This window comes from Podarcis gaigeae (genome assembly GCF_964106915.1).
Source record: "Podarcis gaigeae genome assembly, chromosome: 1".
NCBI lineage: Eukaryota > Metazoa > Chordata > Lepidosauria > Squamata > Lacertidae > Podarcis > Podarcis gaigeae.
This window is the reverse complement of record NC_139678.1, coordinates 111,322,973-111,342,321: the sequence shown is the minus strand read 5'-3', so window position 1 is coordinate 111,342,321 and position 19,349 is coordinate 111,322,973. Positions and strand designations below refer to the sequence as shown.

At 42.0% G+C, this 19,349-nt stretch overlaps 1 protein-coding gene across 1 annotated transcript in view; it reads right to left on the bottom strand.

The window, feature by feature from the left end:
* LOC310851781 (uncharacterized protein) overlaps nucleotides 1-19,349 on the bottom strand; it is a gene marked incomplete at its 3' end in the record, with an annotated part of 102,670 nt that overhangs the window by 70,209 nt on the left and 13,112 nt on the right. The window contains exon 2 of the mRNA XM_083754464.1: nucleotides 3,106-3,184. Coding sequence (XP_083610590.1) covers nucleotides 3,106-3,144 — 39 coding nt within the window. The 5' untranslated portion in view covers nucleotides 3,145-3,184. The remainder of the gene's footprint in view (nucleotides 1-3,105; nucleotides 3,185-19,349) is intronic.

The following is a 19,349-nucleotide window of genomic DNA, read 5'->3' as shown; positions in this document are numbered from 1 at the left end:
AATGTGCCAGAAATACTCCAAGCTCCTTAACTAACTGTGCAAAGTTAGCACCTCAATCATATTCTTTTTTTCCCCCTTTTCTTCTTTTTTTCCCTTTTTCTTTTCTTCTTTTTTTGGTTATAGAATACAAGGAATCATAGCTGCTTCTGGTATTATAGAATCATAGAATGAATCATAGAACTGTAGAGTTGTAAGGGACCCAGAGAATCGTCTAGTCTAACCCTCTGCAATGCAGGAAAATGCAGCTGGATTAAACCCACAAATTTGCTATTATCAGAACAATGCTCTAACCAACTGAGCCACCTTCAGGCCATCATAGTGGTGTCTGCATAGTGACATATGTGCATTGACAGTAGCCCCCAATCACACACACACACACACACACACACACACACACAAACACACCAGGCATTGGAAGACAAGTATGCTTGATTAAATTCAGCAGACTAGGTAGGTTTGTGACCCTTTTGCATTTGTTCATGGAGGCAATTTCAAGCCACTCTTCTAGAAAAGGTCTTGATCAATCGCAATCTGTTTATCTGTTCCCAAGCAGTAAAAGTGTAAACAGAATTTCATAGGTGGTTTGCTAACAACAATGGTAAACCCTAACGTTCCAGAGCACGGCGTCAATTCAAACAAAAGAGGGTTTTGTTTGCATGGTTGCTGCCGATACGATATATGTGCTTATATGCAATACTGTATGTGGTTACTCAGAAGTAAATTGCAGCTGAATTCAACTGAACTTTTTCTCTCATGTACCCGTGTGCAAGATCAGAGCTTTTAGGTTCTTCTAAATCTAGTGGAGCTTTAGGCATCAGCAGAGGCCAGAAGCACTTTACACTGCCATGTGTATGATGAGAAGACTCTGGCTCTTTCCTTTGAGATTTTGTTGTGGCAACTTACATACCATCTCCTTTGAAGCCTTGAGGCTGGACTAGTGTTAATAAGCCATGCTTCAGGCTGCCCTTGATAACTTGCTGGAAGTTGCAAATGATTTGAAGAGTGGGGGGAATAGGCCGCCCATCTCTTAATAGGAATGATTTCTGGAGCACATTTCTCCTTGACTTCAGGGTCTGCACTTCAAATAGATTCCAGTAGCCTTCTGGCCACCATTTCCAGACATTGGCTTTGACCTATGAAATTCCAAGTGGTTTGCAGCGCACATACCTAACCATTTTCTCCTGTCTTTGTTTTCCAATACAATCTCAAAAAAAAATTATCAAAAATCTGAGCCCTTAGTATTTCAGTATGTATGTGCCTATCCACAGATGGGAATCAACAAAGGTTGCTTCCCGCCTTCCCCCATGCTGAAATAGAAATGCAGGGAAGCAGTGCTTAAACTCTAAAAAGGATCTGTCTTCATAGTGCAACATCAGTCACTTGGCCCATGAACCAGGCAGCAATGGCAGGAGCAGGGGTGCTTCTGCACCATAATTTCCACCATCTCTATCATTAACCATGTTGGCTGGGACTGATGGAAGTCCAACAACAGCCAGAGGGCCACAGTTTCCCCTCCCTGATTTAGAGAGAAGGCAGTCATCCTCCTCCAGCTGCCTGGACTCTCTTTTTCATCAGTAGAGATCCCTAAGGGATTCTATCCTATTGCACAACTACTGGTTTCTAATAAAGAGCCACACCATTCCTGCTTGCTTTCTCCCTCATCCCCAAACCTCATAACAATTCACTGTAGTCATTCAGGCAAACAATACTCTTAACACCTGGAGAATCTTCTGCTGTTCTTGAATGATCTCCTCTCACCTGCCCTCATGCCAGTCCACCTGTATTCTACTCCTGTATTCTACTCCTGCCCCTCCACAAATCCATGCTACTATTTTTGGGGGACTTACTGTAAATGATACTAAAACCCACAAAAGATTTCAAGGGGGGTGGAATCAATCAAATCTGTTTGGGAGGGAATAGGATTGGAGGAGGAATCCCCCACAGAAAGTTAGTTCCAAAAATCTGTCCCTTATGTCATTTTTTGTGCCTAGTTACTGAAGCATCTGCTACTAATTTCAGCATAACTATATTTGAATCACTGGTCTCATCTAAAATGGCATTTTTTACTTTTCCAGTGAGGAACCAGAGATTTAGCAGATAAAGTTCAAGTTTCGCATATCTACAGACTTTCTTAGGACAGTTATCTATGCATTAGCTTAATTCAACACAGCAGAGCTCCAATCAGCACTTTTGCAGATAAAGAAAAGAACAAATATCACATGGTAAAACTCAGCCACAGATGTTACTCCCTGGACCACAAAACAGAAAACAACCTTAAGAACATAATGGTGAAAGTGAAGTGGAATTCTGAACTGAAACATTAACATATAAGCACCAGTGAAATTGGTCACTTGGGGTAGATCTAGACACAGGGGGAAAACACACTATAAATAAGTCAGAAATTAGATTGTTATAACAAAAAAAAAAAGAAATCCCTATGGAAAACCGTGTTTTAAAATTTCCTGCTCCATGGTGCCTTCTAGTGTTGCATGTTTATAGTGCATTCAAATCACTGTTTCTTTACTAATGGAGCTGCGTCCCTGGTTCTAAATGGAATCCTAGACATCTTAGTAGCACAAACACATCAGAAATTAAGAATTACCTACTTTCTTTGATAGATCTGAGGCACAAGAAGGATAATTTAGAACAACATCACTCTACTCAAAATGAAGAGGTGTACAATGTAGATGTTAGCTTAATGAACATGGGTGATCATAAAAAAATAAAAGAGAGAAAATATATATTCCTAGGGGGCTGTGTCCCTGTCTGTGTCACTCATCAACCCCCCTGCCATTCCCCAACGTCAACTCCCTAGAGCCTCCCCTTCATGCAACTACTAAGCTCACTTTTCACCTTCCTAACCCCATTGCTGGTACTTTCTGCATGCAAAGCAGGTGTTCTACTACTGAGCTAAGCACCTGCACCACAGCATCTCTCAAAGCTATATTCCATGCAGAACCAGCAAAACATATGTATCCCACCTTTCTGCTACCTTTCCACAGTAGCAGAAAGCTTTATCAGTTCTTAACCAAACTCAGAAACAAGCTGATCTTTTTAAATCTAATGCCCATTAGTATTATAATGGAATTGTGAACTTTGAATTACCTGTGTTACTTCAGGAACTCTCTTAATACTTGACTTCATCCATTGATTTTTCACCTTTTACAGCTACAATACCTGTGCCCTGCAAAGAAATAAAATATGGCAAGGGCTTAAACAGTAGAGTGTTTTAAATATTTAAAAGTAATTTGAATAGGCATTATTCATATTAATAGCTCTAGTTTTGAGGACGAGTCAGAACGGGAAGTTTTCACATGACAAATGTTACCATTAAAATTCAGTAATGAATGCATTTTTAATAAGGCAGTGATCTTGTTAGCTTTAGAGGTGATTTGTTGTTTTTCTCTTTTCTTTTAGAACACCTAAAATCTGAGTAAGCCTCATCAGATAATTAACCAGCATTAATTACTTCCTACGAGAAAGACTTCTTGTTTTATAATTAGGGGATGTGCTGTCGTTATTTTCATTATTTTTCCCCCCTTTGCAGCAGGTGTCTTTTATGTAAAGGGTGCTCCAGAAATTGTTAACGTGTGGCGGTATGCTAATAAGAAAAAAATTAGACAGCTCTTTCTACAAAGATACTGGGGCTCTTAAGTCAATGGTTCCTGATTATACATAGAATTACTTACTTTCCTACCACATGCAAGCTCCCCCTCTTGAAGTCTTAACTAGATTATTTGGGGAGGGGCATGCCATGTTAGCCTTGAGATTTTAATTTATCATATTTATATCCCACCATTCCCCTAATGATCTCAAGGTGGCATGTATTCCCTTTTCATTGTATCCTCACAACAACCCTGTGAGGCAGGTTAGACTAAGATAGGAATGCCTCTGAATGGGAATGTCTTTTGCTTTTTCACAAATAAGCCTGGGCACCTATACAGACACCTGAGATTTGGGTCAGGTGTGGCAAGTCAGAGGATGTGGCTTAAAGGTTGCTTGGAGCCCTGGCATCTCACTTCAGAAATTAACTACCGTCTCCTCCCCTCCTTGAGCTTTGCAAGATAAGTCTCAAAGACAGCCCAATTATTAAATGACCTTCTTGGAAACCATTAGGAACCCTGCTTATCTACAAAATTCCTTGCAAAATGAAAATTGCTTGACCTTTACTCTACTAATATGCAAGATATACTGCACAAGGCCCAGCTCTCATAAACGGTAAACAATACACTGAAACAATATTTGCTGAATAGTCAATTTCTACCATTTATAAGGCTACCTTTGCGCTCCTTCTCTCCCTCTCACTCTCAGTTTTGCTTCCAAAATTACCACTAGTTCATGTTTAATATCTAGATTCCATAATCTTCATTAAAAGAATTTCAGTAAGACTAACTGGAATATGTAGAACTTCAAAGTAACATTTATAACAAGCCAACACATTATCTATTAAAGGCATGTTATCGAACTGCTAAAACCTCTGTGCTGAAACTTGCCTAGCACAAGATTCTTCATTGCTTATAGGCTAGATTAAGATAGTATATGCAAAAAGATACCAAGGCACTTGGCAGGAGTATAAATAAACTGCATGAAATAATAAAAACACATAAGTTTGCCCTCTCTGCAGCAAATGTTGTGGACAAATGTAATTCCAGATATAGTAACTTTTGCTAGTTATATAACAAGGCCATGAAAGGTTGTTTCACCAGCTTGTTGAAGAGATGTAGCAGATGTGAAAACGCCACCAAATTAAACAAAAGAGAGAAAATAGATGTTGCAGGAAATTAATTTTGCCATGTAAAGAGTAATTTCAGCCAGCAGCAGTCACGAGAGAGGACAAAATACCTAGTATCACACCAAGCATGATGCAACATGCTCGCCCTCTGTGTTATTCCCTCCTAGAGAACTGTGTTGAAGAAATGGACCATGTAATAACATCAAATGTACAGTGGTGCCTCGCAAGACGAAATTAATTCGTTCCGCAAGTCTTTTCGTCTTGCGATTTTTTTCGTCTTGCGAAGCACGGTTTCCCATAGGAATGCATTGAAAATCAATCAATGCGTTCCTATGGAAACCGCCTTCAGACCAGGTCCGGGGACAGTCTGTCCCCCGACCTCTTCTGAAGACCGGCGGGGGGCGAAAGTCTTTGCTCCCCTCCACCTGCCTTCAAAAGCCGTCCGGGAGAGCGGAGAATCGCAGCGCGTTTCTCCACTCTCCCGGGAAGGCAGGCAGGGGGGAGCAAAGACTTTTGCCCCCCGCCGGCGTTCAGAAGAGGTCCAGGACCTCTTCTGAAGGCCGGCGGGGGGCGAAAGTCTTTGCTCCCCCCCCCCCCCGCCTGCCTTCAAAAGCCGTCCGGGAGAGCGGAGAATCCCGGGAAGGCAGGCAGGGGGGAGCAAAGACTTTCGCCCCCCGAAGCAAGTCCATAGGGAAAATTGTCTAGCGAAGCGACGCAAAAACCGAAAAACCCTTTCGTCTTGCGGGTTTTTCGTCTTGCGAGGCATTCATCTTGCGGGGCACCACTGTATAATAAGACGACTACTACTACTACTTATTATTGTTGTTGCTGCTGCTGCTGCTGCTGAAATTTGTATACTGCCTTTCATCCAAAGACTACAAGATGGTCCACAACATAAAAATACAAAATGATAACACAAATACATTTAAAAACAAGAACAGAAACAATCCAATAACCCTCCTCCCACAAACACATTTAAAAGGACACAGGATGTTGATCAGTCAAAGGCCTGGTTAAAAGAAAAACATTTTTGCCTGGCTCCTGAAGGTATGTAATGAAGCTGCCAGGCGAGCCTCTCTGGGGAGAGCATTCCTCAAACAGACAGCCACCGCAGAAAAGGCCACTAACTTCTCATGGAGATGTCATACATAGGAGGGCCTCAGATGATGATCGCAAGGTCCAAGTCATTTCTTATGGGGAGAGGCGGTCCTTGAGGTATTGCAGTCCTCAGCTATCTAAGGCTTTATAGGTCCAAACCAGCACTTTGAATTGACTCTGGAAACTAACTGGCTGCCGGGATCAGTGTAATATGCCCAACCCGCCTTGCCCCAGTGGTCACCAAATTTTGCTTCAGTTGAACCAACTCTAGAGGCTGCCCTACATATAACACATTGCAGTAATCTAACCTTGAAGGTAGCAGACACTGACAATAAAAGTTGAGAGGAAATATTGGGGGGAAATGAGTAACTGAGAGAAACTGAAATCGACACATTCACCTATCCCTAGATAACACTATGTCATTCATTACCAGCAAGAAATGAGAAAGGGACGCACAATGGCAGCAGTTTTGTGACTCTCATAGCATCCAGAAACTGGGTTTACAACATGGGAGGTTTTGAAGAGCTGAGATCATGTGAAGGAAGAATATATATTTTAAAATAGGAAAAACTAGAATGATACCAGCAATATACGCAAACACATTTATAGGGATGAGACATAACAAACATTTGGTAATAGTTTTGTTTAATATCATATATATATAATTTTCCAAACTAGAAGCTGCAGCTGCTGCAAAAGAAGGATGGTTTAGTATCACATTATTTTTCCTATTATCTATTCTCCTTTTATTTTAGACCTTATTTTGCTTACTAACATTTTTATTATGTGTGTTTCATAGAGATGCATTTCAGTTTTGCTCTCTTCCGCTGTGATCTGTTATAGCTCTCATGTCAGCTGAAACATTAAGAGTCAACATACAATGGTTCTTTTTTTATGTAGGAAACGGTGTTTTCTTCCCTGTTGAAAACATGTTTAAGCATGTTCTAGATATTGTATAATCATCAACCTGATCATTTTTGAATACTATTGTGAATGAGGTTAGCTACTACGTGTGGGACTTTAGCGTTGAAATGGGATGTGTGTTGCATCCTAGAAGTGGGACCTTGGATCCCCTAAATGAATACATCTCACATTTGAACATATTGGCTCATCCCGAGATTCTCTCTTGCTATGATGAAATTATGTTTAATATTGCATAAAATGTGGTATATTTTAAATGCATTGTATCCAAGTTACTGTAAAGAATGTTTAAATACATTATTAGTATTTTAAATACATTCAATACATTATTGGTATTGGTTTGTCTCTGGAGGCTGTGGACTCTCTTTCCTTGGAAGTTTTTAAGCAGAGGTTGGACAGCCACCTGTCTTGTATGCTTTAGCTTAGATTTCTGAATTGCAAGGGGTTGTACCAGGTCACCCTTGGGGTCCCTTTCAACTCAAAAATTCTATGATTCTATGCTTCCATGGAGCTGGTATTTTATCTGGATAGCTATATTTTCTTCTGTAAAGGTTTTTGAAGTCATCACGCTGGGATCAGTGTACAGGGACTTTGTAAGATGAAGACAAATGTAAGAGATTTATTGTTTTTGTAAGCGAATTTCTGCAAGTAAAGCTTTAGAACTTATTCTTCTTGCATTGAAGAATTTATTTCTACATAAGGACCTAGTTGGCACCCGTGTCTCAAGAGACAATGGAGTGCCCTCCAGGGATGAAGTCAAACCACTGTGTTAGTGGCAACAAAGTGACCTCCCCAAGGTGGAAGCCTGGGAAGGATATATGGAGGTCCTGGGCTGCCCAGATCCCCGCCCCCCAATGTGGTCCAAAGGAAAGCAGAACAATACATTTGGCAACAACTTGGCTGCAGGAATTGTCAGAAGGAGATGTACAAGGTGCCATACAACTGTCTTAGAGACTCCACTCCAGATTTGTGTAGGGTTTACTCCAAGGCCTTTTCTTCTCCTGAAGACATTCCACGATTCAGTGGAGGTTTAGGACCAGAGTTTTCCTTCTCCTAGATGGGCTACCTTCCCAGGTTGAAGAGCCCCATCTGCTCCTCGCTTCCTTCTTCAGCACGTGCAGAAACCACCTTCTTGACCATGGGACCCACTCTTAGTCTTGTCTCCTGTCTTTGCATGCAGGGGAATGCCCTAACTCACGAGGGTTTGTTACAAATTGACTACCCTCACCTGGTTTAGCCGGCCACTCAAAGCTGTTACCGGTGTCTCTGCTGCTGAATGCTGACAGCTTCTAGGAGACACGGGTGAGAGCTGAGGGCAGGGTGGTGTCCAAAGGTGGGCAAGCTACCCCAGAAGGAGCATGGTATGGCCCACACCAGAGGTTCTATGCCTCTCCTAACTCCCCACACACCCCAACGCAAGGACCAGAGCAGAAAGAAATATTCCACTAGCAATATCTATCAACCCAGTCCTTTAAACTGAGAAGAGGGCATCCCTAACAGCAGGGTGAAGGATCTTTCTTCACCCCAAGTAAAACAACCTTCCAGGGGCCACATGCAAAAATGGACAGAGCAACAAACGCAATGTTTACCTTTGTGCAATTGGTTAGTTTCTAGATACGTACCTCTCTTTTCTCCATCCAAGCAACTAAAAACATTATCCAAGTTCAAGGACACATTCCAGCAAGGCAAAACCTATCACGGAGAGTGCAAAGCAGGCTGGTGAGGGAGAAAGAGGTGACTGTGGAAAGTATATGGTGTGGGAAGAATCCTGTGGGTCAGATACAGAGGCTTAGAGGGACATACAGTGGTACCTCGGGTTACATATGCTTCAGGTTACATACGCTTCAGGTTACAGACTCCACTAACCCAGAAATATTACCTCGGGTTAAGAACTTTGCTTCAGGATGAGAACAGAAATTGCGCCGCCGCGGCGGGAGACCCCATTAGCTAAAGTGGTGCTTCAGGTTAAGAACAGTTTCAGGTTAAGAACAGACCTCCAGAACAAATTAAGTACTTAACCAGAGGTACCACTGTATTTAGCCTCTGGGACTTTTCTTTTGCTGGGAATCCATGCAATATCTTCTTTTTTAAAAAAAAAATTCTAACTATCCGGCATCTTCTTAAATGACAAACACTCCCTAGTCCACCACACGGATGTCTCCAGCAGACATAATTTTAAAAAAGAGACAAGAAAGCACAAGGCAGAATTGAAGAAGTGAATTGAAAAGGTAAGTCAAAGAAACAGGGTGGCCAGCTGCACGTTTCAGGTGTGCCAAGTTTTATCTCTTGGCAGGGTAGAAATTAGGGAGTATTTAATACTGGCAGCATCACATGAAAGACATACCCAGCCACACACACACAGCCACTTGCTGTACTTGAGAGCATGTTGCACAAATGCTAACAATATGCATGAAAAGAGAGGAACTGTACAGAGGAAACATATGCCGTGCTCGAGTGGAATGTCTGAGAAACTGAGAAGCAAAGGAATTAGGGATTCTGATGAATGGCTTGCACATAAGTGTATAGCAGCCTGCGGAAGCTCTGGTGGGACAACAGGGAGTTTCTATCCCATTAGTGCCTGGATTTTATCGAGAACTGTGGCCCTGGTGCTTTCTGACCCAACTAATTTTGCCACCACTTTAAACCTTCAACTAAACCAAATACATGGTTTCTTTATCATTTTCTGCTCCCCTACCACCATTTATTTTAAGACACTTTTATTTACCTCTTACCATTTTTTCCCAAATACAGTGACTGGCTGTAGGCATGGGACAAAAGAAACTGGAGTTTCCTGCTCAACAATGATGTCAAGCTTTATTTTGTAAACAAAACATAACAAGTGTACTTGCAGGTAAGTTGTAAAATCAAGTTGGCTTACTATTAGAAACAATATGTTATTATTACTTAAAAAGACAATATGCAACATGCAAGTAATGTGTTATTGTTGCTTTAAAGAGAGGTTACTATTGTTACCGTTGCTTTGAGATGACAGCAACTATTTACTCTATCTCCTTTACCTTTATTGACCTTAGCCATTTACCCTTTCACATCCTTTTCCTTTTGGTGGAGGCAGGAAGAGGAGGAGCCACCAGCATTGCCAGTCATGAAAGCCGAGCTCCCGCACAACGCCCAGATGTTGTGTGCAACAATGCTGTTTCTAATGTCCGGGCATCATGATGTTGTATGCAACACTCAGATACGTCATGATATTGTGGCATCGTGCTGGACATCAGCCCTGTTATTCCTACCCAAGTCGGTATGCCTGGTAGAGGTGAACCTGGAGAACATTGTTCATCCCCACCACCACCACCCCATCCCACCCCACTGCTATAGTTTCACCCCTTGGCCATAAGAACATCAGAACCTTGCTGGATCACTCCAAGTCATCTTTGGTCCAGCATTTTGTTCTCACAGTGGACAACCAGATGCCTATGGGAAGCCTGCAAGCCTGACATGAGTCCGTAAGCAATCTCCTAATTATGGCTGCCAGCAACTGGTCCTGAAAAAGAAAGCACTTGAAATTGGAAATCTCATACATGAGGTTTGCAAAGATAAGGTGGATAAAAATGTAGCAATTGCATGAATAGATCTTTCCCTTTCTGCCTATTTACATATTCCCATCCTTTTTCCTTGTCACACTGGAAGATTAGAGAAAAACTCCTTTGTAAAAAGCATTATAGATGGTAACAGCAACATGTTAGTGCTGTATTAAGAAAATAAGAGGAAATGTATAATAGCTTTAATTTGTTAAAGTGGAGCTATTGCTAGATGACGTGGGTTTGGTGTGGTGTGATTTTTGTGTGTGCAGATGTGTGCATGCAAGACGTAATTATCCAAAATATCCTTTCCTGCATCAGAACCCCAAGGAGCTCCCCTCTCTGTCCACACACAAAGAACTAAGTCACTGGTAAACTAGCATTTCATGCTGTCTAGGAAAAATACAACCACACTCCCCATATTCAGATGGAAAGCTTTGCATGCATGTATAGGCATCATGCTATGTATCATAGTGATTCAGAATTGTTATTTGCACTAAGAAGGCACTGGGTGATTATAGCATATATCTATCTATATCTTTTTTCAAATCACTGCACAAAGAATTTACAACCCTCTGTTCCTCAAACCGTGCCTATTTATATTTCTGTGATTGCTCCCCCCCCCCCGCCACTTCTGAGGGAATGTTTCATCAGCTGTCCAAGGTTTGCAATTTTAAACCCAATTAAGGAACCATTGTTTTATCATCTAATGAGTTAATAAGTAACAAGTAGCCAAATCTGTGAAATTTCATATAAATCATTAATGGTGCTAAATAACATTGTAGCTTCACAGTTTGCAAATATCTCCCTGAATAGCCTACCAGCTGTCCAAATATTAGCAAATTAAGGCTATGAATCCCCAAATACAAAGAAGCATATTTCTTAAATTCAGTCCTCCTATCATTTTGTGCATGCTGAAAACTAAATTGAAAAGTAAAATATTACTGTGTATATCATGAAACTGACCCTGGGTCACTTTAGTCCTTGGTGCTTGGAGCAAGTTCATGAGCAGATATAATATAATATAAGCAGATAAATCTTCATCCAGGTGCTTATATTTAGTGTGGGGTAATTGGGAACAAACATTTAAATGACCATTCATTTATTCCATGTTAATGGCATTTGTGGGGTGGTTCAGTGTGGTTTCATTCATTAGGGCATATCAGTGGTTTAATATAAAACATTTTATTCCACTCCTTATCAAAAAGACAAAGTGGTCTACAAGATAATCCCTTGCCCTCAGGTTTGCAATCTAAAAGACAGCACAAAATCAATAAGGAATCGGGAGGGGAGAGAAGGGAGAAAGCAAGTCGGAGCACCAATTGTTAAAGTGGCATGGTTTTCAAATTTCCTATTATCAAGAGCAGTGAATCTGACAAGGAGGAGTGGATGGCGCAGTGGGGTGAAGCCACTCATTTTGGCCGCTGGTGCATTTGCCCCACACCTCCCTCACCTGTTCCCCTCTGCCTCCCCATAAGCAGCAGTAATCCAAATGGCCAGAGGTCGGGTGAGCAGCCTCACTCCACCCCTCTGCCTGCTACTGCTGACAAGGAATCCTTGCATGTCTGACACAGAACCACAGCACATTAGCAAAGGACTATGAGGCATGCTCCAAAAGGGTTACACAACTTGTTCCATGTAAAGTGTGTCGGGTTTCACCGCTGAGCTGCTTGAGTTGGAAGTCTTTCCGAGAATTCTTCCCACACTCCATGCATGCCTTGCTGGATGCAGACTGCAAGAGAAGAAGAGGTGGTGACCTCAGTTGCAGGGAAGCTTGTTTGCCACTGCTACTATTCTCTATGAAGGACTCCAGTAACATTCAAAGGGACCGCGGGGTATCCTGGAACACTGTTTGTACTTCCTGCTTCTCTGCAGTAAGGAAGATGTTCAGGTTTAACTCCAAATGCATCCAGTTTGTTCCAGGAGCTATCCACGTGCTACATTATTGTTATTAGTTACTTGATTTGAAACTTTCATTCAGCCATAAATGAAGCATTTGTACATTTGAATGCTTCCATGCATCCTTGTTTGGGATGGAACATATGCTTGCTTGTTTTCAAAGTTGGCACAGATGTCTGTTCATATTATCCTGGTGGCAGGGAAAGGAGGAGGGGGAAATCACTTGACTGGAAGCATGAAAGCAGTAGGTCCAGATGGGCTAAGTTCTGCGAAGAAAGGACGACACAGTGATGCTTTGCACAAACAAAGCCTTGAAGATGTCTCATGGAGCTCATCTCCACTACAAATATTGCACCGTCTGGAAGGTGGGCCAGAAATGAAAGTTGTTGTATGTTTCTGAAGGGCTCCACTTCTATTTTAATATTTCATGGATGTGTAGATACAGATATGAAGGTTATGTGTAGGAAGGAATGTGGGACTTAGACTGCATCGAACCACTGAGTCCTGTTTACAGCTAGGAATGGGGGAGAAATTTGGTGGTTTGCACTTAAAGAGAAACCCGCCTAACTTGCACCTTCCAAAACAATGCATTTCTCTGAATTTTATGGTGCAGTTCTCGTTTGTAAATATTCTTATTGAAAGTTTTCAACACAGCATACAATAAAAGCCAAAGTCATCTAAAGAAAAAGAAAAAAAGAAAAACCTAAATAATAATAAAAAAGGAAAGTAGAGAGGCAGAAGAACAAACACAAAGATAAAAATGAATACAAAAGACCTCTTCCCCCCCCCCCATACAATCCATTTTTTCCATACACGAAAAAGTAGACCCTCTCACCAGGGAGCTTATCTTTCTTCCCCTAGTTCATCTTCTCCCCCAAACCTATGTTATTTGTCTCCCTGCCCACTATGGTGAAATTATATAACTTATGTAATTATGGAAAGTACATTTCCATTGCTTTATTCCACCCCATTCATTTCATTGCAAAGGAAACTCAGTGCAATGGGGAAGCATAATAAATTGTGCCACCCCAATCTCCCAGGGTTCATGCTTCCTTTTGGAATGAGGCACAGTCGAGGCTTGTTGAATCTGAGAGGAGGTCAGAAATTTGAGCAATATGTTAAGAGTGAAATAAATAAATATTAGTTTAAGAGAAAGAAAACTACTGATACTGGGGGGTTGGGGGGATGCAGAAATTATTCAGTTTGGATTTATGAAAGAACACATGTGAAATAAACACAGACTGCAAACAGACCGATCTGTTCATCACTTGGGTATTATCTATATTTTGTAATATCACTTTGTACACTGCAGGAAAACTGCAGTGGAGCTCAATACTTTGAAAAGTGGAGCTCAATACTTTGATGCAGCTGTCTTCATGATCAAGGAGTCACACACCCCCCCCCCAACTTCATATTCCTTGCAAGCAACGCTTTAAGCATTCTGTTTGCCTGAAACCTAATGTTTTTCTCATGTCTTTTTATACCCAGTAATTTTATTACAGGAGGTTTTTTTTCTAAGGGGAAACTGAACAAAACCATTCAAAAGCACTCAAAGGAGTCATGAGCTACAGTGAATTTGGGTAGATGGATGAGTGCTTTATCTTCGTTCCACTATTTATTTAGTTAGTGGAAATCAGAATGATGTCTTTTCACAGAAATATATGGTATTCAAGTTTCCTGCATTTTCTACTGTAAAGCAGCAATTACGGCTGCCCTGATTAAGTGCACACTCAGAAGGGAATTTATCCATGCCTACCACTTATTAGGAAGACAAGGAGAAATAATTATGTCCTTAAGTTTCAGAGTTTGCATGATGACAAATTCATTGCATTACTGCTTATAGTAGAAAGCTTTCTTAGTTTTAACTCCTCTGCCTACTTATCATTTGTTAAAGTTCCCTAAATACACTACAGTATGTTAGAATATTTTTTCATAATTTTAGGGGGAGGGAAACAAACACCTGTCCTTCATGGTAGATTTGAGGCAGTGGTTTTCAAACTTTCTACATTCAGGAACACCTTCTCAACCCATCTGTTGAGAAACATGTATGTCTACTATAGATCCTTCCAGAGGATTCTGGGATATGCTCTGAAGCATACAGAGAGAGTTCATAGTTTGGGAAGGGTTGTAGCTCGATGGGAGAGCGCCTACTTTACACATAGAAGGTTCAACCCATCACATCTCCAGGTAGAGTGGAAAGCTTCCAGTCCCTATGGAATACTTTTCTAGATGGTCTGACTTGGTTGGAAGCAGCTGTCCCATACATGACACAGGCTTCGCCTGTTGTACCAGACCGTCAACCCACATGGACTGCAAGCCCACACTGGAACTTGCCGAACCCTCCTTTCTCGCTCTGGATCACAGAGGAAAAGATGTAGTGGCAGGCAAACTGTCTTCCAGAAAAGTTTGTCCATTATGATTTATTCTCTCATTGAGAATCCTTGACGACCTTCTGAGAAAAGGTACAAACTGCACAAGATGGTGGAACAGACTGCCTAGGTAGGTGGCAAGATCTACTTCATTAGAGGTTCTTGAGCAGAGGCAGGATGGTCACCCACCAGGGATGCTGTAAGCAGTGAATTTGCTACATTGTGAAGTGATGCATGGAAACGGAGTACAACCACCTAGCACTCTAGTGCAGGAATGGCTCCCGTGGAAGCCTCCAGATGTTGTTGAATTACAACTCCCATCATTCTTGATGATTGGCCATGCTGCTTGGGGCTGATGGGAGCTGTAGTCCATATCATCATCTTCAGGGTCACAGGATCCCTTTCCATGCTCTCCTACTGTATAGGTCAGGGTTTCCCAAACTTGGGTCTCTTGCTGCTTTTGGACTACGATTCCCATCATCCCTGGCCAGTGGCCAGGCAGCTTGAGATGATGGGAGTTGTAGTCCAACAACAGCTGGAGACCCAAATTTTGGAAACCCTGGTAAAGGTGCTTATTACACTATTCAAACATGTATACTGACTTTTACTTAACAACGTATCTATATTTACTTCTAAAAACAAGCAGCAGGCATCTGGTTCTGACAAATAAATAAATGAATAAATCTGGCAACAGAATTCTGGCAAAACAAACTCAGCTAGATCCATTATTGTTTTGGTCAATCAGCAGTCCTAGTAGAATATCTGACATACTTGTCTTCAGAATCTTACCATTCTAAGGCAAAGGTTCTTACCAGGAGGGAGAGGGAGAGGGGAAAGAAAATGGGGAGCTCAGTGCCAATTTTCTGGAGTTATGCTCTTTGGGTGAGAGATGGGATGAGACAATGAAACCAGGAGAACTGGTGCGACCTTGCTGCTGCCTCACCCTGTCCCATCCCCATGAATTCAGTGGCTCCACCAGGAAGACACAGCTGCCTCTGCCCTGCTCTCAACAAGCCGATGCTGTACATAGGAGTTAAAGTGCCTTGCCCCCTAATATGTGAACATGTTCTTAACAAAGATGAGGGGGGAAATAGCCTAGGATGAAAGGGACATGTAAAAGGTTCAGTCAATAAAATTAGTGTCTTGGTACATAATCAATGTAGTAGGTTTGACTATTAAAAGAGCTTAAAATCAAGCGTAAGCCAAGATGGCAAAGTCATTAAAGGTTAACATTTATCGAAAATTATTTTTGCAGAAATTATACCAACCACACACATGATTCTTTGCTGCTCTACTCAAAGTGTTGCCACTACTGTTTGGACCGATTCATCAAAGGAAAATCTCCACTTTATTTAAGCCACCTCCACACCGTCAAAACCAGATTCTGCTATGGGAGCTTCTAGATGTTGGATGGATAACCTATGGGCTTCTAGATGTTATTGGACCTCAACTCCCAACAGCCCCGGACAGGATGGTCAGTGGTGAGAATTGGGAGGGTCTGTGGTCCAGCAACACCTGAGGGGTCTGTTTTGATCCCTTCAAAACAATGTTGTTGGCCACATTTGAAATGAGGGGGGAATAAGAATTTCATAGGTGTGGGTTATGCCAGATGCACACAGAGATGAAAGTTGTCTCACACAATAGTAAGCCCAGAATAGAGAGCTGGGCCATCAATTTGTTTCATGACTAATATCCTTTGAGGTGCAAGGGGAATTTAAGTGTTACAATAATTGGAGTGCAAAAGAAGGGAGCACACTTGATCAAATAATAATATGACAACTTAATAAAGCAGAGACAATGAGAATGAAAAGCGAATGATGGAAATAATGGGAAACAGCAACTGCGAATATTAGAAAAGCGGGGTAGGAGGAATGTTTTTATAGGAAAGACAAGGTACAAAATCCAGATAATGGCATTTCAACAAGGGGCTGTAGATATCCAAGGAATCTTTGAGATATTGCTACTATAGCGTCTGAGGGGAAATAGTCCTATCAAATCAAGCATGTGACCAAAGATTAAATAAGCAGCAGAAAAAGAGACTTGAGAAACAATCTTGCCACAAGTCCCTTATGTCTGTCCCCCTTTTACTCTCAATACTTTTCACCCCCTTTCTGCCCTGGCAGGACCCCTGTGCCCCAACAGGCTTAAATTCAACAGGTGAACATGCAAAGCTACATCTCTGTAGCTTTGCATGTTCACATGCAGCTATTGAGAGAATGGAAGAAGTCACTGGAAGTCCATTTGCTGGAGGTCCATAAGCTCATTCTGGCCCACCTGACTTTTTCCCAGTGACTGCTGATTACTTGTATATATACCTCCTCCAGAACATGAAACCGAACCTTTATTGTCATTGGCCCAATCCTGTGAAATGCTCTTTCAACAGATATTGACTGAAAATAAAATATACGGTATGCTACCAGACTTATGCAGACAATTACGAAAATGTATTTCTGTAAGAGGTAGTTGATGTTGTGGTTCGAGGACCCGACCCCCGCAATGTGGAAAGAATACACACGGACACGTGATATAAGGTTAATGGGCAAGGAAAGGCCACAACTTTATTGATTACAGCAGTGAAAAGGTATTGGCTTAGGCATTGGATTTCTTGAACAAGTGGGTTTATTCACCAGTAGGTGGAGCCTGTTGATGCCGATCCAACTATAGGCTCACCCCTAATGTCACCGAGGGTCGTGCCATGGCCTCCCGCCAAGCAGGCATCGGACAGAATACACGACCGCCAGATTCCTTTAACGGAATACCCCTAAAAATTGAAGGCATAGGCGATGGCCATACCTAGCTCTTCGACACAGCACAACACATTATTCCAATGCCTAACCTACCCACCAATACCACAAAAAGTTGTGACGATTGCTACGAGGTAGGCGAAAAAACCAAAAAGGCCTAATGCCAAATGGAAAAACTCCTACCAGGCCCCCTAGACAACCAGGGCGACCAACCTAAGGTCCATAGCAAGGCCAGTGACCTAAGCCCTAACTAAAAGGGAGTGGAGGGTGGGTGACTCGTGGCGAGAGGACGAAGAATGAGGCTGGGCAAAGGCTGTCGCCGCAGCAAAAGGCTGCTGAACACGCCCCCCCTCAGGCACCTGGTTGGATGCCTGCTGAGGGGCGTGGGCGCCAGCCAGGTGAGGTGGAGGCAGGGGGCAAATGCCCCCTGCTAGGGGCGGAGCTTGGGCTCCCGCCCACAACCACTCCCCTCTCTTGCAGGGAGGAGAGTCTATCTCAGATTTTATTTTTTGCATGCAGTTTTTATAATATGGTTTGTTCTGTGGTTCTTGTAAACTGCTGTGTGTGGTTTTTTGTTTTTTTTAGGAGACAGCAGGATGCAGGTTTTTTAATAAATAAAAAAGAGCCATAGCTGCCAAAGTGCTCAACCACCCTGATGACATGGGAGGAAAATGGTAGCCTCTTTCAAAGCGAGAGAAAGCTGTTGAGGACAAGTTTTGGCACAGCACTGGATAGCACACAGAGAAGCATATCTTAGGGAAGAGGCTGCTGCTTATATGCTCCCTCTCCCATCAGTGGACTGAGCACAATATTGAACACCAACCAAAGGTTCCATATATTTTTTCAAAGATGTAGTTTACATTACAGGAGCTTTGCCTTAGGGTTACAAAAACTTGGACAATAGTGTGATAGGTACAAACAAACAAAAAGCCATTGCCATTTTATGAGGCAGTGAAACACTTCTGGCTATGAAGGAACAGTGATGGATTTAAGAGAACCAGAAGACTGATCGGGAGAATTGGGCAATGCGTTTCAATGGATGTCTCGGACAGAGTCTTAACTTCATTAAAGCCAGTGACAAAATACCCATCAAAATCGATAGACTCCAAAACACAAGCAATGTCTTGAAAGACTCTCAGGTAGATTCCTTCCCACCTCTTCATCTCATTTTTTCAACAAATGCCAGTACTGCCACATAGTGAGGTTAAAGTGCCACACTGCAAGTGATAAAGATGATGGATTTTCAGTGTTCCATCACCTTAGTCCTCCACCTCTGAAAACTGTTTGCCTCTTCTGCTTTGCAGACTCACCTGCAAATCTCGCTCGTGCTTGCATGAACATAAGAATGTACAATGATCTAATTGCAATATGAACACCTATTGCATACTGAGTCATACTGAGTCAGCCTCATACTTGTTCAATATTGTCTACACTGACTGGCAGAAGCTCTCCAAGGTTTCAGACAGGGGGTTTCAGACAGCCCTACCTAGGGATGTCAGGGATTGAAACTGGAACCATCTGCATACAAAGCACTTCAGGTACAGTTTGCATAAAACTGAATATGTTACTGAAAATAATGTACCCCCAAAAATGCAACATAGTAAGAGAAATTGCAAGGGAAAATACATATAATGGAGAAGATGTGCCTAAAATGTAAATGAATGTTTGTGAGGAATTCTTTTTTTAAAAAAAAGTGATCGAGAAATGTGGAAAAGACTGGAAAATCTAGAAACTAGAGAAACCGAAATGATCCCTACCCTGAGTACAGATTAGCTCTAGCCAGTGCATGAGTGAAACACCCTCCAAAGCCTGCACGTTTCCGGAAATACTAAAAACAATTTCAAATGGCCACAAAAGGGTTAATGATGGAGGCGAGTAAAAGCAAGTTACCAGACATGAATCCTTCTGGAAACATGGAAGAAAACTGGAAAAGATTCAAGCAACGCTTCACCCTGTATGTTCCTGCAATATGTGCCAGTGGAAAAGACAGCTGCTCTCGCAGCATCTACAAGAGACATCTTGCGAGGGAGATTAGGGGGGTGGAGAGTGC